We start from the raw sequence: 27,960 nt of genomic DNA on the forward strand, positions 1-27,960 counted from the left end.
ATGGCTTCAGTGAAAATGGTAGTGGCTCTTGTGAGTTAGCCTTTGCATCCTGTTTTAGAGGGCTTTAGTCTGCAATGGTGTTCCATGAGGAGGCAGGAATACAGTTCTGTGTTTTAGGTGTTTAGCTGTTTGCTACACACTTGAAAGTCCTGGGTTTCCATGCATAAAGTGTTCAACTGCTGAGCTATCAAAGGAGTTTTGTCTTCATTTTGATACATGATCTACTTTGTAAAGATGAGGGATCTGCTGCATTGTACACTCTGCATGGGCAGAGAAGTTTTGAGTGTTGGGCTTTTTTTGCTTTTGGAGAGGGGTTGGTTTTATTTCCCTATTACTGTGCATTAGGTACAGCTTAATTCTAGAAGTAGAACAAACTGACTTTGGCATGTTCTGGCATGACTGTTCTTGTGTTCCTCCTTTCCCACAGTTTTTAGTGTTGGCATTTTTTTCATTTGTTTGTTTGAAAGCAGAAAGCTGCAGGAAATGTCATGTAAATAACTGTTCTATGCTTTAAACCCCCCAGATCATAGGTTGAGCTGACTGGAGCCAGTTTGCTAAGGCTAGTGGAATAAGATTTTTGAAATGTGTATGTAGTATGTATTTGTTCCTTAAATTCAGCTTCCATGCACCGATCTATAAAGTCTGTGAGTATTTGGGTATTGAACTTAAAGACAGAGATTGTTCAGCAAGTAGAATGTTTTTTGCAGCAAAAGCAGCCTTCAAGTCCTCCCACATATTTGTTTATGAAATTGTATTGGGTTCGTATAGCAAGGTTTTGATAGTGGGGGGGCTACAGGGGTGGCTTCTGTGAGAAGCTACTAGAAGCTTCCCCTATGTCCAACAGAGCCAATGCCAGCCGGCTCCAAGTCAGAGCTGCCACTGGCCAAGGCCAAGCCCATCAGTGACAGTTGTAGTGCCTCTGGGAGAACAGATTTAAGAGGGAAAAAAGTTGCTGTGTAACAAGATACTGCAGCCAGCTGAGAGGAGTGAGAACATGTGAGAAAAAAAACCCTGCAGACACCCAGGTCAGTGAAGGAGGAGGGGGAGGAGGTGCTCCAGGCGCCAGAGCAGAGATTCCCCTGCAGCCCATGGGGAAGACTATGGTGAGGCAGGCTGTCCCCCTGCAGCCCATGGAGGTCCATGGTGGAGCAGATATCCACCTGCAGCCCGGGGAGGACCCCATGCTGGAGTAGGTGGGTGCCCGAAGGAGGCTGTGACCCCGTGGGAAGCCCATGCTGGAGCAGGTTCCTGGCAGGACCTGCGGATTTGTGGAGAGAGGAGCCCACGCTGGAGCAGGTTTTCTGGCAGGACTTGCGACCCCACAGGGGACCCACACTGGATCAGTCTGTGCCTGAAGGACTGCAGCCCATGGAAGGGACCCATGCTAGAGAAGTCTATGGAGGACTGTCTCCCGTGGGAGGGACCCCACGCTGGAGCAGGGGAAGAGTGAGGAGTCCTGCCCCTGAGGAGGAAGGAGCAGCAGAGACACGGTGTGACAAACTGACCCCAACCCCCATTCCCCTTCCCCCTGTGCTTCTGGGGTTGGAGAAGGTAGAGAAAATGGGGAGTGGAGTTGAACCTGGGAAGAAGGGAGGGGTGGAGGGCAGGTGTTCTAAGATTTAGTCTTTATTTCTCATTACCCTACTCTGATTTGATTGGTAATAAATTAAAGTAATTTCCCCAAGTTGAGTCTGTTTTGCCTGTGACAGTAATTAGTGAGTGATCTCTCCCTGTCCTTATCTCAACCCACAAGCCTTTTGTTATATTTTCTCTCCCCTGTCCTGCTGAGGAGGGCAGCGATACAGCAGCTTTGGTGGGCACCTGGTGTCCAGTCAGGGTCAACCCACCACTAGCAGAACAGGCATAGTGCTGTTGGATTAAGGGCCAGAAAAAAACTATTATTCAAAGACCAATGTTAATATAGAAGTGCTTAAACCTAACTAGTGCTGTCATTGGATGTAGGACCATCACCTGTGCCTGAAGAACTCTAATTTAAATCCAGCTTTGATTATGTAAAAAAGTTTAATTGTAGTTGGTTTAAAATTGTGAGGGTTTTTAAGAACTCCAGGGTGACATGGAACCCAGGGAATTAATAATTATGAGATGACTTGAGTTGATTGGAGAATTTTAATGCTCCTGTAATGTCAAATTACAGCATACTTGAAAACGGTTTGGTCTTAATGTTGAGGTGAATGTTTTCAAGATGGTGCTGTTGTAAATGAGGACAGTAGCACTCATGCTTTAAAGTTAAGCAGGGTTGTCTGCTTCTGGTTTTGAAAAGTGGCAGCTGTCATAGTGTAGGCCAGAGGAACATTGTAAGCTGGAGGCTTGCTTGATAGGCTTGGGGCTTCTCTTGCTTCTCACTTGCTGTCCAGGAAGGGATGCAGACAGGCTTTTTCTGTAAATGTATGTTCTGCTTCCATTAAGTTTTAGCATTTGAATATGCACATCCTTCGTTTGAGACCTTCTTGTCTGGAAAGTCAAGACTTGGTGTATCAGAATTGGTCCATTGAGTATGTGCTTTCTGCATCTCTTGAGTGGATTACTAAAAGGAAGATGCAAGATGGTTTCTGCTGGTACAGCACTGCCTCTCAGAACTATGTTACTGTTAGGCCTCAAGTTCTGCAGGTCTGACTTAGTTAACCATTACTTTTTGATATGTGGGTCAAAAGAAAAAAGTCCTTTCCTCACTCCCAAACAGATGTAACTGTATTGTCTCATAACTGTGTTATCTCTGCCTGTGGTAAGATGAGTTAAAGTTAGTAAAATCATACTGAGTTTATCGAAGGGTTAGACTGACACTGCTCATGTGCTGTTTCAGACTGCTCTCTTTTAGTACCAGCAGCACTTGTATAGGCTTGAAAATACACACAAAAGCAGCAGTGTCTTGTGGTGTAACCTACAGCACTGGGATCGTTGGAAGAAACATCCATTTGAGTGGTTCAGGTGCTGTGGTTGAGGGAATACTTCCACCCTGTTTTTGTAAGGGGATTTACTTTATCCTTTTACCTAGTTTTTGTGAAAAACTAGAATTCAGTTGTGGTTTCTTTTTGGTTTTTTTTTTCCCTCCCTAGTTAATAGAAATAATGAAATGCAGGAAAAATGTAATTTTATTATTCTAGAGCATGTGTATCCTTGGGAATTTTCAAGCAAATTATAGGTATTTGCTTTTGTTATCATTCCCAGTCATTCATTCTGTTATGTTATGTATTCTCCATCTTTAGATACCTGCTTGAACAAGACTTTCCAGGCATGCGGATTGGTCCAGAGCCTACCACGGATTCTTTTATTGCTGTGATGTATGGAGATTCAGAAGGAAATATTCCTGGAAATGCCCTAGTTGTTGATCCTAAGAAGCCGTTCCGCAAACTCAGCCGCTTTGGAAATGCTTTCCTGAACAGGTGAGATCTGTTTGCTTGTTGTCTTTTGATTTTTATCTTTAAATTTCTACTTGATACCACCTTCAAGCATCAGTGGTTTTTTTTACTAAGTTTTTTCTGCTGTACTTGTTTTGAACAGCGTGGAATAAATATTCAAATACAAGCATGAACAGTGGTTCTTTAAGTGAATTAAAAAAAAGCAGTAGTAGGTAGGCTAGTACTAGCATAGAGCTGTGTAAAACTTAAAAAAAATTAAAAAGGTAAGGAGTGTTTGTATATATATTCAGTTATCAGAACAGAAAATCATTGTTAAAACCAGTTCACAGAAAACTGCTGAAATGCTCCACCAGCTAACTTGTTTGTGTAAGGCATTATGCCAGCTGGAACTCAAGATCAGTTTGGGCACAAATCTCCCTGCTCAGTGAAACTGATAGGCTAGTACTATTATTGAAAACTACCATCCAAAAAAGGAAAAGATCTTTTCCCTTTGCTGTCTTGTTCCTTTATTCTGGTCTCACCTGAGGTCTTGGTGTAGCTCTTTAAAGTTGTGAGTTGCTGGGATATGTAAAAAGGCCTACAAGAATGGATAATATTTGATTATGCCTCCTGGATAAAGTACATATTCAAGGTGTTAAGTGTTTAACTAGCTGGTCTTCAAGCAGTCCTGTAGACCAGGATGACAGCGTTAGCTTCTGGATGGCTGCTGGGTATTGGCAAAAAAGGGGAAAGTTGTTCAGAGGCTGTGAGTATTGTCATGGGTAACTTAAGCAGCAGGCTGAATCATAGAATTGTTTAGGTTGTAAAAGACCTTTAAGATTATGAAGTCCAACTGTAAATATTTCCAGTTAAAAGTTATTAATAACTTTGTTCACTTTGTGTGAGCAATCACATTGTTTTCTTCCTGTATTTGATGGTGGCTTGACATGGAGGCTTGGTTTGCAAGCCCATTAATCTAAATTGGTTTTCTTCTAACAATAAACCTTCCTGTTTGGCTGATAAACACTGGCGTATGTGTTAAAAGTTCATCATGTACAGTCTTATCTCTCGCTGTGCTTATTCACTGAAGAACGTTTATAGCTGCTTATAGTTGGCTTGGCTATCACTTTGCTGAGAGATAAGAATGTGTGCTCTGGGAAGCTGCAGTCAAGTCCCATTTTAAATAACAATTTTGTGGTCCAGGACCCCTTTCTGTGAGATCATTGGCTAAGTCTTGTCTTCTAGATCACTGTTCTAGTTGTCTCCTTCCCCACCATTGTGCTCTCTATGAAAAGTTAATATAATTGTACTGTAAACAGTATTTTGCACAATATTAAAATACTGACACAGAACATGGAGTAATACTAAATGTTTGTTTGGATTAATGGGTTACATAATTTTTTGGCTAAATCATCTGTCCAGCTAGTTGTGTCAGGTCCTGAATCTAGCAAGATTATTTGCTAGCTAAAAAGATGTGTGTTCAAAGTAACCGACTAAATTATTCCAGTTCTTCTGGTGACTGTGGTATTGTTATATTGCAGTGCTGTAAGCAACTGTATCTTCCCCAATATTCACACTTGCTCCTTAGTTTTGCAGCAGAGGTCTAGGTGCTTATATCCCCCTAGCACTATCCTTGGCCTGCCACTATGATCATACTGCTGCTTTTTCAATACTGTCCACTCACTTCCCTTTCCTACTTTACGTAGTTGAAAATGTCTTAGGCTTTATTTTAGTATCTTTGAGTAACTTCTTCCTGTCATCTTTACCTGTGATCATACTATGTATTTTGCTTTGCCTTCTCTCATTTGCCATACTGGCAGTAACAATGCTTTATACCCAACATTACATTTTTCACTCCTGTCTTAATATATTTCTCTCTACTCCTCTCTCTCCCTCACCCCTGCTTTATTTTTTGAATGATTTCACAATCATAGTGTTTTGCTTTGTGGAAAAACTTAAGGTATTACTTTTACAAGGCTATGGACGCTTAGGCTGTGAAGTCAAGTGCCCTTTTCATCTAAATGTGACATGAAAGGAAACAGTGACTGAGGTAATGGAGAAACTAAAAACAAACAAGAAGACAGTAGCACAATCAAGGCTTGTACTTACTAATTAGCCGCATTAATTTATTGATGTTACCTTGCCTCTTTTTTCCATGACCCCTTCTTATTTCCCCCTGTATCTCATTGCTTGTGATAGATGTCTCTCTAAGGCTCCTGAGTGTAGAAACTTGTCTTTTATTTCTCCTGTGTACTTTTAAGGAAAGTTGGGGGAGAAGGGGATGGGGACAGGACATAGAGTCCCCTTGGATGCTGGTTAAAATAAGTGAGGAAAGAATATTGCAGTATACCAGAAGATCACGGAAATAAATTGGTGCTGCTGAGAAGAAACATGAGGTCCTGCTCTATTCTAATGGGTATTTGAATGGACACAAAAAGGAGTATAAATTCTTACTAGATTCTCTGAGTTGTCCAAATTTAATCTAAAAAAAAAAAAAATGTGGTTACAAAGTTGTTTTCATTTTTGCAAACAATGTAACTTATTTTTGCAAGGATAGTCTAACATTGCTGGTTTTCTTTAACAATAGTTTTACAGTAATATGAAAAACATGACAGTATCAAAGGTCTAATGTGTCACAAGCAGTTAGTCACCTCATTCGCACAACTGGTTTTTTATAAAGCTTTTTTTTGTGAAGGTCTGTTGTCATTGAAGTAGATAGTATGTAAGAAATAGTGGTCCAGAGCCAAATCTCAGTGTCAAAAAGAGATACTCGGATACAATTAGCATTACAGTTTTAAGTTGTCTGAAATATTAGTTTTATGTAAGATTTTTAACCCGTCTGTTGTCTTTAGATTATGGATATATTCTAAAAGCTGCAGCCAGTTAATTCTGAGTTTATCCTTCTATTTCATATTCTTTTCCTGTATACTTGCCTTCTCCCTTTGCCACTAATGACTGCTGTGAAGACTTAAATGTCTTTCCATTTCTGAGGCCTGTAGTTCTCTATTTTCTTGCACAGCCTTTTCCAGCTGTCCCAGTTTGGGTGATGCCTAAGTGAAAATACTGCTGTATTGTTCAGCTGAAATAATGGTGCCTGTTGTCTTGTACGGTAGGCCTAGAAAGATCTCAGTGATACCAAAAAAGTGCTAGGCTTTCTAATAGTGATTAAAAACAAAAAAACAAACAAAATTTAGTCTTTACACTGTTCCAAATTTATGAAAGCTACTTGGTGTTGTACATACTAGTGATGTATATTTTTGTAACGGTTGACATGGTTAAATGTGTTTTCTTTGTTGCTTCTGCATGTCCACTATGCTTCCACAAAATGTGTTTGCTTTAACATAGTGTCTCCTGTAGGTTTTGGAAAGTTCAAAAAATGTTACTTTATTCAGTAGTACCTCACTGCTCTTTCAAATGCATCTCTTGAAAAGGTTAGCCTTAGTGGAAAAGTTTGCTTCAGGATTTGCAGTATTTTCTACACCTGATGTTCCACTAACCCCCCCCCCCCCCCCCCCAAAAAAAAATCAAAACAAAACAAAAAAGGGTAGTGCTGTTTACATACCCTAAAGTTTTATCAGGCCAAGGTGGCTGCTGTTTCCTTATTCCCCTCTTGGGCTTCAGTGAGGGGCATAGCTGATGCTGCTGTTTCTGTTGTACCCAAGAAGAGATGCTGTGTGCTTTTGTTATAGACTTGTTACTACAAGGACACCTGAAAAACAAGGTGAAGTGAGGTGTAAAGATTTTTTTTCTTCCTGATTTCCTTTGAATGCTCTGAATCATTATCTGTCCAAAAATAGCTTCCAAATTTTGATATATCTTATGTTTTGTGTGATATTTGACTGCCTGAATTCATCTTAACTCAGATTATCTTTGATCTTAAAGTTCTTGTTTGACCTTGGTACGGTTAAAATTTGCTGTCGGTGATACCCTGTTTCTTGAGGTAGTGTGCCTTCTAAAGCGATGGGTTAACACAGGGCAGCTCTCCTATGGCCTGAGCCTGCAGCTTAACTCTGTGCTGGGCTGCCTCCCAGAGAATGGCTGCCAAGCTCTGCAGATTCACGGGAGGAGGGCAGGTTACGCTGTCTGCTTGCTAGTACGTCTTCAGCTGCTACCCCTTAAGAAGATTAAACTCTTATGCAAATCTCTTAAAGGCAGTTTATGATGAAGGGAGGTGAAGTTCTTCAGTCCTGCACTGTCCCAGAAGCATCAGGGTAGTTTGGATTTAACACACAAAGTGTTTTTTGCATAACTCTCAGAGGCCTCGTGAATTATTTATTTTTCATAATACCACCATTGAATTTGTCTCCCATCACAGAGGCAGGAGATTATTGTTTAGAGCCTGCTGTGTGTAATTTGAACTATCGATTCTGGCAGTGTTAAAGCTTTTGCTCGGTTTGTGGGAGAAATACTGTTGTTTTTCAGTCCTCTGCAAGCCCCACCTAAGGAGGGTGGTAGGTTAGAGACAGGGACTGTTCAAATGCTGCCAGACCGGGTCAGGGGGTGACTTGCCAGTAACTGGAATATAAACATGTTGTCAGTATGGCTTTCTGCCCGCTCCCCTTTTCTTTTGAATCTCTTTGAATTTGGGAAAATGTTGGAGTATCTGAAGTATTGTTTATTGTGTGTACTAGTTTTACTCCTAGCAAAATGTTTGGTTTATGCAGTCTTTTTAACATTGCATGTGTGGCCCATGTTGTCAGCTCTTGCACTGATAAAATTCCAAATTTTGCTTAGACATATATATGGTTTTATAAGGTTTTCTAGTGGTTTTTTTTTAACAGCTCTCTTTACATTTTGTTTTCTTGAACATGTATGGTTGCCAGACATAGGGGTTCATTAGGGCTTAAGAAACTTTTTTGTTAAAAATCTCACTCAAGTCTTTCTAAAAGCAGATATATGAAGGGGAGCTCTCAAGGGACAATGTACATGTGAGCTAGAGCTATTGTTAATGTTTTTTCTCTCCTCCTTTCCCACAGGTTCATGTGTTCTCAGTTACCTAACCAGGTACTGAAGAGCATCAGTATCATTGACAGCCCTGGCATTCTCTCTGGAGAGAAGCAGCGCATCAGCAGAGGTGAGTTGCAGGACTTGAAAATAAACGAGCTTACTAACTATTTTTGCTGTATTGGACAAGTCATTATCCTAATCTGTTTGAGGCCTGTTTTAGTGGTTTTGAGTGGTGGTGTGTCCCAAACTTTCTTACTACAAGGCCTGTTAAACCCATGTTTTAAGGCTGGAAGTAGGGTTTGGAATTTTCTCTCTTGAAAACTGGTGGGGCTGGGATTGCTATCATCCTGCTGCTATGGCTGCAAATGGCTATGGTTGCATGGTCTGTTGACTAATTAGTGCTTTGATGCTCCTGCGAAAAAGCCTTATTTCCATCATTTTAATTGCTTTCCACAAAGTAATAATGAATAGACTCATATATACTATTGAAGTTCATGAATGAAGAAATGTTTCATAATAGCTATAGCTCTTCAAACTGGTCATGTTTAAAAACTGAGGGGTTTGGGCTATAAATAAGGTGCTTTTATTGTAGGCACAGCTGCTAGTGTTGCTTCTTAAGGTTGCTCAGTCATGTCGTAATATAATTCTTAGTCAAAAGAGTTAAGGTAGAGGAAGAAGAAGGAATGAGTATTTTTTTAATAAAATGAAAATTCTGTGAAGAACTGAACCTTGTTTTTAACATGCTGTTTAAGAAATTAGCCTGTCTTTGAGAAACTATTAAAACAGCATCATGTAAATAACTTTCTTCCTTGTTTCCTTCAGCTGCATTTAAGTGCATGTCAGAGGTTTCTGTGGAGTTGCAAATGGTAGCAATCCAGTGTGTGGCTTATGCTGCCCTCTGTTTTCAGACCTTTGCTTAAGAAATGGAAACTTGGGAGGGGGAAGTAATCAGTTCTTTAACATACCACATCTGGCATTTTCTGAGGAAATCCTGGAATGAGCACAATATATGCCAGCTGTGCAACCATAGTTTTATCTTTACATTGCAGTGACAGAATAAGAGATTAATTTAAGACTGTGATCTAAACTATGCTTTCTTAGTAAACTGGTCTAGATGTTTCTGGATTCTTTGTTCAGTGTCTGAATGTGGTTTTTGTCCTCTTTATTGCTCATATAGTCATGTAAAGCATTCATCATGGGGTGAGCTGTCTTTTCCTGTATGTGATATATTGGTGAACTAGCAGAGATGAACAGCAATGAGTGCTTTACCTCTGTGTGAGCAAAGGCTTGAATGTTGCCAAACCAGATGAGTAAGACAAATACTGCAAGCTGGCACTCTTATTTCTAGGCAGAAATTACCACATATGTAACTAACCATCTTTAATCTTCTCATAAGATGTCCACAAAATATTTAAGTCTCAGTTTACACAGAGTCTGATAAAATCAAAGATGGTCTTAAATCTCCTATTTCTGCTTCTCTGTTATGGATTCTAGCTCCCTTTTTCCTCCACCAAGAAAAATCAGGCTCATCTTTTTCCCTCTCTGCTTCTTAAATCAAGGGAAGATGATGCTTGGCAGCATTCAAGTATCTGCTGCCACTTCTATAACAGTGTGGAAGCAAACATGAAATAAGCAGAAAACAAGAGCATGATATTAATATGCCACTGAAAAAGTAAGCAATTTTATGACAAAATTTGACACCATTAGGGATTGCTGTGGAAGTTAGTCCCAGACTTTGCTTGTGGGATAGTTGTGTTTCACTTCAGGTTATGTTTCACTGGTAGTCCTGTGTTTGTTGAAGGACTGTGGCTCTTCACTGCCATCTAGAATTGCTCTTGTAACTTAACATGTGACTGTTTTTCCTCTATTGCTCAGAATTCTTGATGGTATGTGCCTTGTCAATTGCTTTTATGGCCTAGCTGGCCTGCCCTTTGATATAGTAGACTTTCACCTAAGCTGACAGTGCTGAGTCATAACCTCTAACTCTTACCTGTTTTGCAGGCTTTAACTTGACTAGTTTGCATTTAATGAATTTTCTTTCAGTGTGTGAAAGATTGTCTTGAATACGTAACTTGGCATAGTTCTTTTGTCACAAATGTGGTTCTCCTGTATGCAGTTTAATCAGTGTGGTTGTACTCTAAATAAGGTTTGGGGAGTCAGTTTTAGAGTGCTGTTCTCTCTGTGCCCCAGGTTTGCAGGGCATCTGCTGCCAAGGTTTAAGGTTTCATATACTTAGGCATCAGCATACATGAAGTACCTACAAGTCACTGTATGGACCTATTGCATGCGCTTACAATTAGGCAATACTGCGCTCACCCGTGTCTGAAATACTGCATAGTCAGATACATTTCCTCTGTATGACTTTTGGGTTGCTTATGCAGTTTTCATACAGGTGGTTTTGTGGAGGTGGAGTACAAACTTGACTTGTCCTGTGGTGCTGCACACAGCAAAGCCTGTCTGACCTGCTTCCTGCAGGAGTTGGACTGACTTTGACACATTTATGCTACAAGTCTAATTTAGCACATTTTGAGGTTTGAGTTGCTTAGATTACTTTTTAAATCACTGTGTGCCAATGTGACCAGGGTTCTACAAGATGTTTTCTGCTGTCCCTAAATGTGTCTCTGTTGGAGAAGGTTCTGTTTGTACACCTTCAGACCAACAAAGGTTTTTTCCTACAAAATGTGTGTCGTTACCTCTTAAATTCACTGGCTGCTGCTCACTGAAAAAGGTTGCAGCTGGTATGCTTCACTATGGGAACTGCCATTTCCTTTCACTGTGAAGGTGGTAACAGACTTAAACATAGGGATGCTTTTCTCTGCTTGCCAGGAAAGCCTAAATACACAGGGTGATTCTTCAGAATTCCTTTTCTGACAATTTTGTATTTCAAAATTTTATAGTTCAGCAAATTTTTTAGGCTTTTGGTTTCTTTCTGTTTATGTCTTAAACTTTTGTTTTCCTTATTCTTTTTCCTTATTTCCTTATTCCTTATTCCTCTTGCTGCTATTTTCTAAATAATATATACATGATGAGATTTTTCATAATTTGGTAATGGAATATGACATTTAATAACACCTGATAAGTATTCTTAGATGCTTTCTATTCTGCACATTGTTGGTGTCTGTTCATATCTGAGTTTTTAAATTAGCTTTCTAGAAGTTTAGCTTGTTTCTAACATTGGTGAGCAGCAATTTTTCTTATTGGTGATGTTTTAATGTGTTTGATGGAAGAATAACATTACAGGACCTCAGTGTAAAACCTTCACTTTTTGCTGTTGGTGTTTTTTTCCATCTTCCCATGAGTAACTGCTTAACTATTTACCTATGAATGGATGTAACACCTGCATAATGATAGAGTTTGACAGGTATCACTAGGAGCAGGGTGTAGCAAAGCAATCAAATGTTAACTTCCAGTTTTAAAATGCAGGAAAACAGTAAAGGGACTATATAAAAATACAGGATATACACTACTTATCAGCATGTTTTATTTATAACTCTGGAAAGCATCCAGGCCATGGATGAAGGAGCTGATTGCTTTCTGAAGGGTCAAAAATACACACAGAGCGCAACATTCAAAGCTGTCTTTCTTGACACACCTTTCCCGCTCCTGTTGTCGGCAGAAGGATGTACCAGAAGCTTCCTGCCTGTCAGTTCAGGGGCTGCGTAAGTGGCTGGAGGAGAATGTGCAGACGTGTGCCAGCATTGTCCCCCGTCAGACAATGCCCGTCCCTGTGCCGCTTCTGCAGCATCACTGGTGACGTTCACAAAGCCCGTGTCAGACAGAAATGTGCGTATGGTCTGCAATATTTGGAAGGAACAACGAGAGGAGGAAGGAGAAGCAATGTCTGGCAGGGTGTGGGGAGGAGCTGCTTTTAGAAAGGGGCGGGGGGGGTTGGTCATCATGAACTGTGAGTGGCATGAAGGCAAGGGTTTCAAGTATGGGGGAAGAGCTCAGAGGAGAATGGAGGACATTGGTTAGCTTACATTTTTGGAACTGGAGTTACTTAAATACAGGTAACTTTCTCGGTTCAATCTGGCTTGTGAAAATGCAGTCATGGATTAAGTTAGGTGATGTGTATAGTTGCAGTGTTGTGTCAGGCTTTCCCTTGCAGTGAGACACTGTACGTTCCCCTTAGGATTAGTCCAGCAACAGGAGTGCAGTAAGAGTGTTGTCTGGGGTGCTGGATTGAGACAGGCTTTCGTTAACATAACTGGAAACTTCCACCCTGGACAGCAAAAAGTGCACGTTTCTATGTGGGACTGAGCTCAATTTGAAAGACTGGGCAGTTTAGATGCTCACCTGTGGCAAAACATTAGAAGAACAGCAGATTGAGCAGGGGGGAAAGGCTGCTTTTATCCAAATTGTGTTGTAGCCTTGGTTTTGGTACTTGGACAGCAATGGCAGGTGGGATCACTCCGGCACCCTGCCTGCCCCTGATTCATCTGGTAAGTGGGTACTCTGCTCTGAGCTTGGAGGCTCCTCATTGCAGCCTTCATCTGAGAGGTGCCTCTTCTGCTGCACCAGTAGTGCCAGCCCCAGGGGTGGAAGAACTGGACGCTCTGCCTGTCTGTGCTCAAAGAGGATGGGTGCAGCCCATCAAGCCTCCCTGATTGTTTTCTGAATTGCAAAAGCTTTGGGAGACGGTATTAGGGCAAGTCAGAAATTATTTACCTTGGGCCCACAAGGGAAAGCCTACCATGTGTTCAAATCTTCATCACTAGCTGGCACAGAAAATTGACCCATGCTCGTACTGTACGATTGCACAGCTGTATCTTTGAGTATGGCTGGTGGCTGTCATGCATGGGGCTGGTGCTTTGCACTGTGCTAATGACACATGAGAGCTCACGATCATTCTTCCCATCGGTGTTTCCAGGACTGGTAACCCCATGCAGTTTCTCTCCAACTTTATCTCTTCCACATCGTTTCATTTTGTTCTCCTCTGTGGTCTCTGCTCAGCCCCTTGCTGATGCCCAACAGCTATGCCTCTGTTGGAGGCACCAACTCTCTCCTTCCCTGCAGCTTGGGATGAGCTCAAGAACTCTGTAGTGCTGCTGGTGGATCACTGCTCCCTCTGCTCCATAGCTGGGTACAAGGGTGACTTGTGACTTTCTAATATGCATTCCAAGTAGATGTTGTACCTGGTGAGACATAGATCCTCAGACTGGATATAATTGCTGACATGAGTCGTTGGGAACAAACCTTTGAAGAATTAGCAACAGTAGAGCAGCAAGAAGCTGAGAAGTATCAACACCAAATTTTTTTGGTCAAGTTTTCCAAACTGATCAGTGTTCACCTAGTATGGCTCAACTTTGAAAGTCCTAATCCACACACAGGTACTGTATGTGACAGAATCCTAAGTGCATTGTGTCTCAGTGCTGGAATATTTAACCATGTATTACTTCTCTGTAGTTCAGATATACTCTAATGTGTAACCACTGAGTCTGTATATAAAATAGGTTCACTTCTAATGACAAATTTTTATTAAAATGAATAATTTTTTCAGATTTTTTTTGAGGTCTTTTTCTTACCCATTTTCAACAAGTCGACTTTTCTTTCTCAAAGCAAATGCCTCATTAATATTTAATTCATATTTAAAATAAATTTATTGTTAGTTAACGTAGACTGGTTGACTGTACAATTGTTTTTACAGTTCAAAATGCATCAAATGTGTGGTGGGAATTTATATATTTAACCAGCCTTATAAGTCACTTTCTCACATATCCATTTGTGGAAAACTTAATAGAATTTAACTTGCTTAATTTTGCAATTTTATGTATTTCATTTCAAGCATATTTGCTTCTACATGAGTGAAATCAGAATAGGTTATTGTGTAGGTCAGATTTGTGCACTGTTGTCACATGCAGGTGCCGTACAAGATCTCGCTTATCCCTTTCTTTCGTGCTAAATTTTTATAAAGATAAATTAACTCATACTGGTTTTGATTAGGTTGTTAGTGTGAAGTGAGAAGAGTTGTCTTCGAGCTGTATTGTGCAGCTTTTCTCCTTGCCCCCACCTTTCATCTCGGTGTTCAGCCCTTCAGGAACTGGTCACAGGAAAGAACCTGTGAAAGTACCAGAGCAGTATTATCTGGAAAGGGGATGGATTTTGTGTTCCTTACAAAGTAATCCTTTTAATGGGAAAGATTATGATGGCTTTTTTTTTTTGTATAGCCAGTTAATGAGTCTGACCTGCATCCTTTTGGATCCTAATAACACCTTTTTAACATAGCCCTCTCCTTTCAGTTTGAGGTGTCTGTGCTGGATTTTTAGTGAAGCTTTATGATTTTTTTTTGGGGGGGGGCGGGGAGGAAGACAGGTAACTGGGGACACCTTCTTACTATTAACTAGAATTCCTGGATTTCATTTCATATCCTATTTGTAATTTTTAAAAAAAAGACTTAAGACTGAGTTCTTTCCTGTGTTGCTAAACATGCATAAGTATGCTCAGTGACAAATCTGGAGCTCACTGTTTTTTCTTATTACTTTCATGTTGTCTGCTTTTCTTGATGTTGGCCCTTATCAGGTTCTACTGAAAAGCAACTAAAGTTAATTTGCTTTTGGGTTCCCTGTTAAAGACCACCAACTTGAAGGTATAATGAATAATGACTTGACTGAACCAGCATTGTTTTAAGAAAAGCTAAGCAACTTTACAATGTCTCCATACCCTTTTATTTATACTGTTTAAAAGATGCTAGGGAGAATGAGGAAAGGTGCTTGTATCTGGACCAGGTGTATGAAGTGTTTGGATAATTAGCTCATGTATGAGTAGTCTAAGTGGGTTTTCTTTGCTGGGGGGTTGGCGGTTTAAAGGCTTATCTTGCACAGCTGAGAAATGACCAAAGACACCCTGGAGGGCTCACTGGTGGTAACTGAGCTTTCTTTGCTGTTGGCATTTAAATATATGCTGCTGGGAGCAAAACTCTTGATTCTGTTTGGGTTACTTATGCCAGTCCTTGCATTTTGACTGCTCCCTCTTTCAGCTCCGATTTCTTTCTGAGAGGAAGAGGAGGGGTGGGATGTCAGCTCACAGCTCATACATTGCTGTTCCTTACTCAAACAAAATGAGTCGCATCCATGCCAAGCCCAATGACACATCACTAGTGGTGATTCTCTGCAGATTAAATGTGTCACTTCTGAATAAGGAGTTCCTGAATACTGTTTGTCGTGTGGATTATGTACCAGCTGCACTTATAAAAGTGTTCAGACAGGTGCTATGAATATGTCTTCCTTTAAGAACATCAAAAAATTTGTTTGAGATGATCAGAAAGGTCACTGCTCGTGTTCTGTAACCTGTCATGTCCCCAAAGCCATCAGCAATGCAGGCACATTACTTGTAAATTGTATCTCTGGGTCTGCTGTGGCTGAAATAAGCAAGTGTTGCAATGCAAGGAGAGATGAGTTTAGAAATGGTTTTAAAATCCAAATAATTTTCATTGCTGACCTACGCTGGAGCGCTGCACTAACATTCCTTGTTAGTACAGATAGGCAGTGCTACAAAAGTGGCTGGTGTTCACAGTGACGAAGAGGGCTTGTGATAAGAGCCCCACAGACCTGCTTAGCTTCGGTGCTCTACAGGAGCCAGAACTCCTGAGAAGAGCAGACATGGGCCTGAGATGGTAACTCACAGCAGCACAAAAGATAATGACCTAAGAGATGAATAGCGAGGTTGAAGGAAGGGCAGTGATAAAAACAGGCAGTAATAGTGAGACTGGTCTGAGGAAATGCAGGGTACAGTTGTCCTGACCTCATTGTCCACAGATGCTCTCCTACAGGTGGTTCATCTCCTCTTTTCCCCCAGGCAGATGCTATGATCCCCTTGTTGTCTATCCCCAGCCCTACCTTCTCTGAGACTTGCTTTTCTGAATGGTAGAACTGTAATAGTGTATTCTTCCTTCAGGCTATGACTTCTGCCAAGTTCTCCAGTGGTTTGCTGAGAGGGTCGACCGCATCATCCTACTTTTTGATGCCCATAAGCTGGATATATCTGATGAGTTTTCAGAAGCTATTAAATCATTCCGGGGCCAGGATGACAAGATTCGAGTAGTGCTTAATAAGGCTGACCAAGTGGACACACAGCAGCTGATGAGGGTCTACGGTGCTCTCATGTGGTCCCTGGGAAAGGTGATCAACACTCCAGAAGTGCTGCGGGTGTACATTGGCTCCTTCTGGGCCCATCCTCTCCGAAACACAGAGAATCGGAGACTCTTTGAAGCCGAGGCACAAGATCTTTTCAAGGATATCCAGAGCCTCCCGCAGAAGGCGGCTGTGCGGAAACTTAATGATCTCATTAAGAGGGCAAGACTTGCAAAGGTAAGAAAAGATAAAAAACCTGAGATTAATTGAATGAGCAGTCTCTTCGGTATGTCCTTTCTCAGCCTTCCCAGTCTTTCTCTACCTATAAACAGTGTGTTTTTCAGCAAATGGATTGAATTGTCAGTTTTTCAAGCAAGAGGTAGCCACTCAGGATATAGAAGCAAGTAGGAGGAAGTCGAGACTTGTGCTGGGATGCCTCCCTAACTTTAGAGAAGGGTTTTGATGGGTTTTTTAGGGCATTAAAGTTACTGTTTGCTTGGTATGGGAATGATTTTTTTTTTAACACTGTGAAGCCAGGCAATCTTAATGTTACTTTTTGGAGATAAACTTTTTTTTTATTTAACAATAGTTGTTTTGTGAAGAATGCTTTTAAAAAAAAAAAAAAGGAGAAAAAGGGGGACGAAAAACCACAACCAAAGCTATCCACATGCAACCTTCCATATGCTTTTTTGCATATTAATACCTTAATGCATACTATCAATCAGCTGCAGTGGAAAAACACTTTGACTAAATGCATTTGTTACGCCCTAGAATACAAGATTGATTAAAAGCCTCACTCTTGGTGAAGCACAGATACTGATGAATTGGAGAGATGCTTGTGCATTAGATTGAAAATCTTGAGCCTCTCCAATTGTATCTTCTTCATTCCCAGTCACAGAGACACTTGGGTGATACAGACTTTGTGTCATCACATCCAGGAAAAAAAGCATGTCTTGTTATCCAGGAACATGAGTTACGTGCCCCACTGTAGGTAGCCCCTGTCACCATTCCCCTTGTTTTCAGCTCTGGAGGAGTACATGCATTGTGTGCAAATCACAGTCACTAACTAGTGTGCATGGGTAGGCTGTGTGTGACAGTGCGGTGACTGTCTACAGCTGACTCTTGAAAACCTTTAAAATTTTTTTTATAGGTCTCTAGTTATCTTCGATGAATGAGTGGATGTCACTGTAAAGCTTGGTGAATTATCACCAAGTTTTAATTACCCATTTCGTAAAACCTTCCGGTTATATTTTACACTAATCTTCAGACTACCTGCTTAACAATGCTAGCTTCATCTGTCCTTTCTTCTCACAGCCTGACTAGAATAAGCTTTGGCTGCAGTCTGAAATATTTCTTTGCCTGTTTCTCTGGTTCTGCAGTGTGTTTATTTTATTGTAGCACTGCAGCTGCTGTAAGAATAACAGTTAAAAGCACTGCCAAGCTTCTCTTTGTTTTGAAAAGCTCAAGAACAAAATGAAAATTGATGATTCAAGAATTAGAATTTATCATTTGGAAAATTGGAAAAGAAGGAAAACTAACCTCAGAAATACTTGGGGAGAAAGCTGGTGGTACCGGACAGAAATTCTAATTTCCTCTGCAGTTATCAAACAGAACATCACTTGAGTTAATGCAGTTGGAATACATTTTCCTGTGGACTTCTAAGCAAAAATGAAGAGGACTTGCACTTACATTGATTAAAAAAATAGTCGTAGAGGGATGTATACCACTTCCTATGCTGGCTTGCTTAATTCTCTGAATATAATGGTACACTTAAAGGGTTGTGGGTGGGGGTTTTTTTGTGGCCTGAGCTTTAGGGCACCCCCATAGCAGTTGCTTCCTTGAAAATTCCATTTAAAGTCACATTCCTGATGATGTTGTGTTAAAAGTTGCTATGATCTCAATCTGTTTTGTCGATGTTGTTGGCAGCTTTTCACTTTCATTTGTTACAATTGTTTTGGAAGTGGAAAAGTGTCAGATGGATTGTCTTTAGGTGTTTCTATGTAATGTAAAATACAAATGGTTAAAGGTGAATATAAAATACTATGCTCATAGGGCATGTTAATTAGACAGCTGTTGAAGGGGAATAAACTGTTTATCTGCAGGAAAGCAGCAGTGTAATATTTCCAGTGTTGTCTTTCTATCGTCCAAACTGCACCTAAAGTACTGACACTCAAAAATAATTTTTTACAGCACTGCATGATACTTTTTTTGTCCTATTTCATGCCATTCTGTTCTTAATCTCTTCTAAAGCATGTACAGTAACAAACCCCAAAAGCAAACTGTTAACTTGCTGTCAAATTTGGGCATTAGGCTTTTATCCTTTTTTTTTTTTTAAAGTTCTGTGACTCACCATTTTGAAGATGGGAACTGTTCTTATCTACAAGAAACACATGTGTGTACTGGCAGACCTTAGACTACTTAGCATACCCATGTGAAGCCGTTAGTGCTTCTGAACTATAAACGCACTTTTCTGGTTTCACTCAAAGTATTATTTTGAACATTAGATCAGTAAAATTACATACAATTACTTATAAACTCTCTTAGAAATATCCTTGTTGAATCAGATCTGTCATTCTGGAGAAAAACTCATATCTACCCTGTTACAAAATTTCATGGTTTTATGGAGAAACCCTGCTTCTTTATGCTGCGTCGTTTTTTTTCTCTTCCGTAGAAACCTAAATTTATCTGCAGTTAAAATGCATGCACTTGTTTTAGGTATGAGGAAGTGATGTGTGAAAGTTGTGATCGTAAAACGTGCAAATAAAAACTGGTTACACCATTTTTCTTTAAAAACAAAGAAATTTTTTTCTTCCAGTTTCCAGTAAGCCTCCTAAATAAGTAAGGAAAAGAATGGGAGAGCACTATACAGATTGTGTAAAGTTTGTAGAGAATACTGTAAGGCACATTCTGTCGTGTTTTGGTAGGTATTAAGTATTATACTTACACCACATCTATGTAATCCCTTTTTCCTACTGATGCTTTTTTGTGGTAGTCTGTCTTCCCCCAGTCTTCAAAATTTCAGCTTTTTACGGCTCAGTGGTTTGATAGATGCTCTTATTTTTAACCTTTTTTTCTGTGTGTGTGTGAAAATTGTAAGTAACTTCTGTTTTGGAAACAACTGCATCCTTTTTTAATGAAGAAGGACCTGAGTTCTGTAAAGATTTATCCTGTTGTGGGGGTCATTTGACTTCAGTGGTCCTGGCTGGGTCAGAGCTTAGGAAAGCAGTTTGATTATGTCAAGTTGTGATAGATGTGCACTGCTTCTAAAAGAAGGCTGCCCTTGCGCTTCCTGCTCTTGTGCAGAACGAGTGTCAGTGTCCACACAATGAAGTGGGTAAGTCAACTTGCCTCAGTTAAGAAGTGTGTCCATTTCTGTCTTGGACCAGATCACTCACTGTGTGGCCAAACAGGTCCTTTTTGTGGTGAAAGGTGGTGGGAGGGTGGTAAAGGTGAAGAGGTGAATGGCTCAGGGTAAGGGTGGAAGGGAGGGTGCATGGGCAGGATGGATGTTTTGATGGCAGTGCTGGGTTATCTTGATCACGGCAGATGGGAAACTCGAAGAGCTCTGCAAGTATCAATGTATTGTAGGACTTGTCATCCTAGATTAATGTCTTTCCTTATATGCTGGAAAGGCTCTACTTTTCTCCCTAAGGCTTCACAAGGCAGCCAATGGCATGCTGGTCTTATAGTATACTGACTGCTCTGTCGTCCTCTGGTGGCTGCATAAATATAGACTATAGGTCCTCGCTTTTCTGGGAGTGAATAGGTAGGAATGCAGTGTCACTTCAACTAGATAGCCCTGCCGCTTAGCATACTTGGATTACTTGAGGTGTTATCCCATTGCTTCTCACAATAACTGGTGAGACAAATGGAGTTACAAATCTCTACCACTGAGGCGGGTGGACCAGTATGGCTGGCACTCTGCGTATGATCACTGCAGGTAGTGTTAGGACGTGATTTTGGGACCTTGCTTTTTCTCTCACTGTTAGTACTGATAGAATGCTGTACCATGCTTCTCCTTAAGCTGCAAGTGTGCATCTGTATTTCTTTTAAATGTGTTTGCTTGCTCTCTGCCCTTCAAAGGAATGCTGAAAGCAGCAAAACTAGTTGATAACTGTTCATGTAAACGTCAAGTTTCAGAAACAATTGTTGATAATATCTTATCCTTGAGCTGACTTAAGGAAACATATTATTTCTGTTTCTTTTTACAACCTGCGTGAAGAACACTAATGCTAAGTGTAGATAAACGGTAGTCTTGATTTCAGTTTTGCTTCTTTTTAGGTTCATGCTTATATCATCAGCTATCTGAAAAAAGAAATGCCCTCTGTATTTGGAAAAGAGAACAAGAAGAAGGAACTGATCAGCAGATTACCGGAGATCTACATCCAGCTACAAAGGGAGTACCATATCTCTGCAGGGGACTTCCCTGAAGTCAAGAAAATGCAGGTAGGATGATAGATTACAATTCCACTGAAATAAAACTATCTTTCCAACAGGATTTCCAAATTGGAAAAGGTAGGACAGAGTATCTCAGCATTACAGTTTAGGGTCTTCAGCAATAGAGCAGCTGACGTGACAATCAATCATGTGTCTGTTATGGGGTTAGCATGACTTGGAAGCAGTGCAGAACAAAAAAAATTGGTAACTTGGACTGTAGAAATTGCCATAAGGAATCAGACCTTCTGTCCTTTTAGTCAATATTTGGTCCCTCATGGCAGATAGTGCCAAAGGTTTTGTGCAAATAAAATGGTAGTGAACACTTACGGGTTAAGCTGGTTCTTGTTTTGGGTATTTATATCACTTTTGTAATGCTATCATATACTTGTGTAGGTGATATCCTTAGTCACATATTAATCATTTTCACCCTACTCTATTCTTGCTCTTACTGATACTGTTTGCCAGTGAGATGTAAAGGCAAAGTGCTATCTGAAAAGTCCAATTAAAAACCTATCTTTTAGGAAAATGATACCTTTCATTTTTTTCCTGTCCTTTTGAGTTTGAATTCTATGAAGAAGAGATCAAAGTTCTCAATTTATACTCTTATTGTTAATTTTTAAATACCTTTTTTCTCTTGTTCCTCTTTTGAACTTTATACAATCTCACTGCCAACTTTCTGTCACTTTCTCACCTTTTTATTTCTGTCCTCTGATTTGAGGTGAGTTGTTTAGAGAGTATCCTAGGGAAGAACAGCTAATGTTGTGTTGGCAATGCTTTTCAATTTATTCCTCAAGCCTCAATTTGCAACTTTTGGATCTGAGATCATAGACTTCTTAAATGGCCTTTGAATTAGAAGATAATTCAGCTTGGAAGCTGAAGGACATGAGATCAGGAGCATGCAGTTTGGTCTGACCATGGGCTAGTCATGAGTGTGATGGAGGATGTTGTCCAGATTGACACTTGCATATCATTCTGACAATTTGTGGTACACTTACACTGCTAATCATAAAGAATAATGACTAGCTGATTAACCTATCTATAGAGGTGCACAAGTTTTTTATGAACTAAAATATTTAACCTGGGAATCAATTATTGGCATGAGACAGTAAATAACAGATGAAGCACAAGATCTATTTCAGGTTTTCACAGGCAGGATTGTTGGAAGGGTTTTATGAGTTAGGCTTTAAAAGGGGGTTGTGTAGAAAAAGTTGACTCTTTCTTTCCTTGCCACTTTTGTTGGTGATGTGAAATGAGAGAATGAGAGGTGATCGCTTGTCAGTTTGAACACTGAAACAAAATTTGAATGGAACTTTTTCAAACTAATCGTGCATGTCGCTAAGCCTCAGCAGCAGATGGCAGCAAATATATACATGAGAGATCAGTCACTTCTGTAATGAGGAGCAAAATTGTGAGAAAACAAAATTGTGAGAAAACAAAATTGTGCCAAAACAGATAGAAAGTTTGACCTTTGCTTTCTAAGATTTATTGCATATCATAAACTTATACTGATCAGTTGCTGTAAATCAGGTGATTGTGTATAAATGTCACCTGAACAGAGTCATGGTTGTTGTTTGGCAAGAAATCCAAAGTTCTGCGTGCATGGGCAAAGCCACTTGCCTGGTCTTCAGGTTTCTTGGGTTTGTATCATTATAGTTCTGATGTGTACGGGAGCAGCTCCCTTAGGTGATAGGTGTGATTTGTTAAAGCAGTTTAACACATTTTGAGAGGAGTTTGGGGGTGTGTTATTTGTTTGGTTTTTTTTAAGTTTCCACTGTAACTCTCTCTTCCTGGCTAGCATTTTGCATGTAGAAATAATTTAATAATTGCCCAAGCATTTTTAATTTTCCAGTGTTGTGGTGTAAAACATGCTGGAGCTTGTGTTGGAATAGCACCACTATTAAGCATCTCACTGAGGTTAGTAGGCATTTATGTACAAGACGAAAACTCGGCAGGGACCATATGGCTTCATGAGGTCTGGCAGCACTTCTACAAAAACGCTGCTGCTGTTATCCCAGCTCAGTTTTTCTTTATTGGTAAAGGACACTTCTTCATGACCTAACCACAAACAAGAAGTTTAATCTCTAAAATCAGATCAGTCCTGCAAACTCTTGGATTTATTTTTAACTTTAAACACTTGCATAAATGCTAGCAGGACTGAGGACGTACTTGCATGCTTTCTCTGATGTTTGGAAGAAAATCACCAAATGGAAAGTTTTTGGGTAACATTCATCAACTGCCATGTTTTTATGCATTGCCATTTTGAAAATTGTATTGTAAATGTAATTTAATAGATGAGCTCCTACACTGTTGTGAAATTGTCTTAGTGTGTTTGATCAATATATTGGGTGTATGGTACATACTTGTCAGCTTTGATTCTCCTTCAAGAGGAGTTTCGGTTATGGAATTTGCTTCAAAAGATAAGACTATTTTAATTTGAAGCCCATTCTTTAACCTCTTCAATATGTTGGAAATGTTTCTAACTACTGTCACTGAAACCTTTGTCATTGACAGGAGCTGTTGGAGACCTGTGACTTCACTAAATTTCATTCTTTGAAACCAAAGCTAATTGAAGCTGTGGATAACATGCTGGCCAACAAAATTGCCTCCCTGATGAGCCTGATCAGACAGGAAGAGATCAATATGCCCACAGAGGTCGTACAAGGTGGAGCATTTGATGGCACCATGGCAGGACCTTTTGGCCACGGATATGGAGAAGGTGCTAAGGAAGGAGCTGATGAAGATGAATGGGTTGTTGCCAAAGATAAACCTGCTTATGATGAGATTTTCTACACTCTGTCACCAATCAATGGTAAAATATCTGGGATTAGTGCAAAGAAGGAGATGGTGACTTCTAAACTACCCAACAGTGTCCTGGGGAAGATCTGGAAACTTTCAGACTGTGATGGTGATGGGATGTTGGATGATGAGGAGTTTGCATTAGCAAAACATCTGATCAAGATTAAACTGGATGGATATGAACTGCCTGGCACGCTACCTTCCCACCTGGTGCCACCATCTCACAGGAAACCTTTCCAGACAGCAGAGTGAAAAATACAAGGAGAAGAACAAGGATTTTGGAAATCTTTCAACAAATGTGTTGAAACCATCAAATTTGAAATTAGGCTTAGATCCTTTAAACCTCACAGCACATTTCACGCAAGTTATTGAAATTAGAAGCATGGTAGCAGGGAAGCATTCGTGTAGCTGTCCCTACTGACCTTCACTCAGACATGCTTATCACAAGTGCCTTGTATAGATCTATCGTAAGGTGAAAATGTTTTTGTAGTCCTGCTTCTATGTCTTGCTGCCTTTACAACCATAAAGCAGAAAAGACCATGTATAAAAATTACTGACCTTCACCAAACCTAAATACTTAGCAACGTAAGTTTCTCCAAACTATTAAATAGCGCAAGGAAGCTCTAAATGTTAAATTCACCTGCTTGTGCAAGGAACATTTTCTAAGCTAAAAACATACTTTAGGCATCAAGTGAATGTCAGCATCTCTATAGTTTAAGAAAAGGCTGATATAAAAGGAAATTTTATTTTTGTTCTTTTTATTATTTAATAGGGGGGTAGAAAAAGAGACAAGAGTAATGGGGAGAGTCTTTTAAGTGCTCAGGATGTGACCAGACTAATTTTAAAACTTTACTGATTATAGCTAGAACTGCAAAATATGAAAATGATTCTTTCAATCTGTCATCATTGTATCTTGTTACCTGAAGAAATGCTTCTTCAATTTTATACAGCACTATATACTTTGTATTAGCATTAGAAGAGCTGAATCTCCTTTGGTCCTTGGATTTGGAGTTTCTTTTGAGGTTTCAGTTTAGCTGCTCTGCAGACAATAAATTCCTGAATTGTTCAAAGTGACAGCAGAATGTTTTCGTAAGGTAAAAAAAAAAAAAAAAAAATCACATTTCCATTGAAACCAAGCCTCACTTTCTGTTCAGAAGAGGTGCATTGCTTAAAGTCACCCTCTTTAAAGCGCATCAGATTGTCTTGGGAAATTTTCATTGGTATTTAATTTCTACTTACAGGTAATTATACAGTTATGTGTGTATATTTTTTTATATATATAATATTTTAAAGAAAAGTTTTTAGCTTTCTTTTGCCAATGTGTAGCTGACAACCACAAAAGAGAGATTCGATTCCTGTGGTGGCAGATTTGAAAGTTGGGGAGGCTAACAAGAATCTTTATATTGACTGTAATAAATGATAGATGGGTCCCTCCAGATATTATTCCTTTATTGAAAACAATCTGTGAAAGGAATGGACGCTTAATAAACATTCATTTTTCTAACAACACAATCAAAGTTGAACATATTGGCTGCTTACAACTGTTTTTTGTCAGTACCTTAATGCAAATTTTTGGCCCTGTGAACTTGAGTCTTTTGGGGAGGGACAGTTCTTTTCTAAAATCAAACTTAGGAGTCAGTTTTGCTCTATACCTGTGAGCAGGAATTGACTTGTTTTCTGTCTGTAGTATGAAATACCCTATACATCAAAGGTAGTGTAGTTTTGAGCACTTTTTCTTTGAGTCTCAGTAAGTGGTAGCAGTAGTGCCTTCTGAGACAGAGCAAGCCAAAAAATGTTTTAGCATCCTTGCAGTAAGGGAGGGGAGGGAAGTAGTTTGGGTATTGTCTCCCAGCTAAGATTTTAGTCACATTTACGTGTTCAGATTTGTAGGTGACCTAAGAGCAGCCTCAGCTTCTTTTTCCAAATTGTACATTTGTAGGTTGTCAGTCAGGTTTAATACTTCAGATCTTTCGGACCGCTTATCTTTCTGCATCTGTCCTATTCTGATGTGAAATTACCATTAACTTTGCCAGGGCTTTACCATGGGAAAACAATGAAGCTATTTTAAGTAATGACAGGACACCTTTACCTTGCCAAGCTTCCGGGCCTTTATCAAGGATATCCTGGCATAGTTAAATTGTTCTTGAGGACTTGCTTTTTTTGAATTCTTAGGTTTTTCTCTTATCATTCAAGCATACCAACTTTAATTCTGTTAGACCTAAATTAGGAGCCAAATTAGCCTTAGTGCATCTCTGTGCACTTTAGTAGAGCTGTGAAACTTGACCATGAGTTTACCTGTGTGACTGTACATCTGCAGAGTAACTGAATTTTCTATGTAATTTATTTCTGATTCAACAGGAAGTAGCCTATAGACATCGCAGGAGTTGTTAAAAACAGGCTGCAGAAGTAGTAATGTATGTTTGTTTGTGTGTAGTGTCTGCAGTCAGTAACAAATTCATACACTAATGACCAACCTGACTAGCTTAGTAAGGAAAGACACCAGGAGAAAGCAAGCAAGCAAGCTTGTGTATTGTGACTACTGTAGTGTGGGCAAAGCTGAGAAGATCTGGGAAGTTGCTGGTCTTCTGACTCTGTCTGCCTTACCTTGCTCTTCAGCAGCACAGGCTTCCAGGGGTGAGTTCCCACTGTGTGTAGCTTCCAAGGGTGATGCTCCACATGCATTGGGGCTGTGTGATCCCATGCCAGTAGGAATATCCTCCTTCTGAGAGAGGAGCAGGATAGTTTCTCAGTGATTTTGTTTTATTTTTCTAGCTTTATTTGTAGTAAAATGGAGAACACAACCTTTTCTTCAGTCCCTATGACAGTGTGCTAACGTGGGCTTAGGGGAGACAAACTGAAATCCATCATTTTGGTAAGTTAAAATACTTTGTCTAGATGGGTTTGAAATGTTTTGCTTTGTTTTCCTGGAGAATTTGGAAGGGGAATGCACTAAAGCATGTATAGGATTAGAGGTTGATTTTCTCTGTTTATCTGGAGGAATAGAAGTGTTTCAGGATTGGCATGCAGAGCTACATGCATAAATGTGTTTCTAGATGTGTGGTGCAGTGCACTAGCATCATACTTTGATAAGATTAAAGTACATTTCACGTGGACTTTAAACAGCAGTTTCTTGCACAGCTAAACTGATATAGTAGGTTGCTGTTGCTTAGGGCAAGGGATCTTTTCTCACTACCTCCTCACATACCTGTGGATGTACTCCGTTTGCCTTGTTGGCTTTCTGGCTTGTCAGATCCTGCAAGACCATTCAGTTAGTTAAACCAGCCACACACAACAGTCTGGGTAATGTTCTGTGGAGTTAGTGAGTCCATGTGTTAGGAGCATGAGAAATGAGCAGGATTACCTTCTCTGATGAAATTGTGCTCTAAATAGTTACTGGGAACAGCAGTATGAGGTAACCTTTGGTATTCAGTTTGATGTTACTCATCTCTGCTGAAGAAAGACCAAGATGTCAGATTTGTTGGCCATTTTATGCCTAGGATTTTGATTACATTTGCTGTGAGGCCATTTAAAACTGTCAGTAATTCATCCTGTTAAATCGGTGTCCCCTGGTGTAGTCTGCCGCCATAAACCAAAGTAGAGACTGCTGCTTTTACCTCTTCTCCAACTATTCCACAACACAGTTTTAATTCCCAACCCTAGTTCTGTTCCCACAGAAATTATTTAGAGTTTTGTTGTAGATTGGAACAGAAAATGTGGGGCTACTGCTCATAACCACACTACAGGACAGCAAGAGCCTTTCAAAGCTGCGACAGCTTGAAAATGGTGAGTTTACAAAGATTATTTTTTTTTAGGTCAGGGTGAGGTCCCAGTTGTTAGTTGGGGATGGTGTGGATTTGTGTGGAACCTGGTCTCAAAGCAGAAGTATCTGGTCCCTGATTTTCAACGATGTTGTTCATCCCCAGTACTTGAAATGTGCCCTCTTTCTTCTTCTTACTTCCTTCCCTTCACAACATGCGTTCACTTTGCTGGCTCTTTGTGGTGTTGGAATTCAAGCAGAGTTTGAAGCGCATGGTTTGATGGGTATGTGTAACTTAGCACTGAATGAACAGACGTGAACTTTTTTTACTTCACATACTCACCTTTTCTAATATTTTTGTTAAATACTGTGTTTTCACTTCAGAGGCACTCTGATTTTTGAGGGAAGGCTTGATCTGTGCATTATGCTTCAGTTTGTCCAACTAGGCAAACAAAGTTGTAAGTTCATTATTGTTGCACTTTTACTACACAATAAATTCCTTGCAGATACTGTAATATATTTTAATATGCTTTGTAATCATTTTTAGAAAGTGGTGATAAAAATTGCTGATTTAATAAACTAATATTGAACTACTTGA

The 27,960-nt window shown here is 39.9% G+C and overlaps 1 protein-coding gene across 1 annotated transcript; it reads left to right on the top strand.

Annotated features, from left to right (window-relative positions):
- On the top strand, positions 1-27,960 carry EHD4 (EH-domain containing 4). The gene is made up of 6 exons (XM_010580199.1): positions 1-30; positions 3,187-3,401; positions 8,333-8,430; positions 16,197-16,609; positions 20,654-20,818; positions 23,321-27,960. The coding sequence occupies exons 1-6, from the start codon at positions 1-3 to the stop codon at positions 23,855-23,857; spliced, it is 1,458 nt and encodes a 485-aa protein (XP_010578501.1). The 3' UTR covers positions 23,858-27,960.

Source organism: Haliaeetus leucocephalus, unplaced genomic scaffold, assembly GCF_000737465.1.
Source record: "Haliaeetus leucocephalus isolate CR32 unplaced genomic scaffold, Haliaeetus_leucocephalus-4.0 Scaffold696, whole genome shotgun sequence".
In the NCBI taxonomy this organism is placed as follows: domain Eukaryota; kingdom Metazoa; phylum Chordata; class Aves; order Accipitriformes; family Accipitridae; genus Haliaeetus; species Haliaeetus leucocephalus.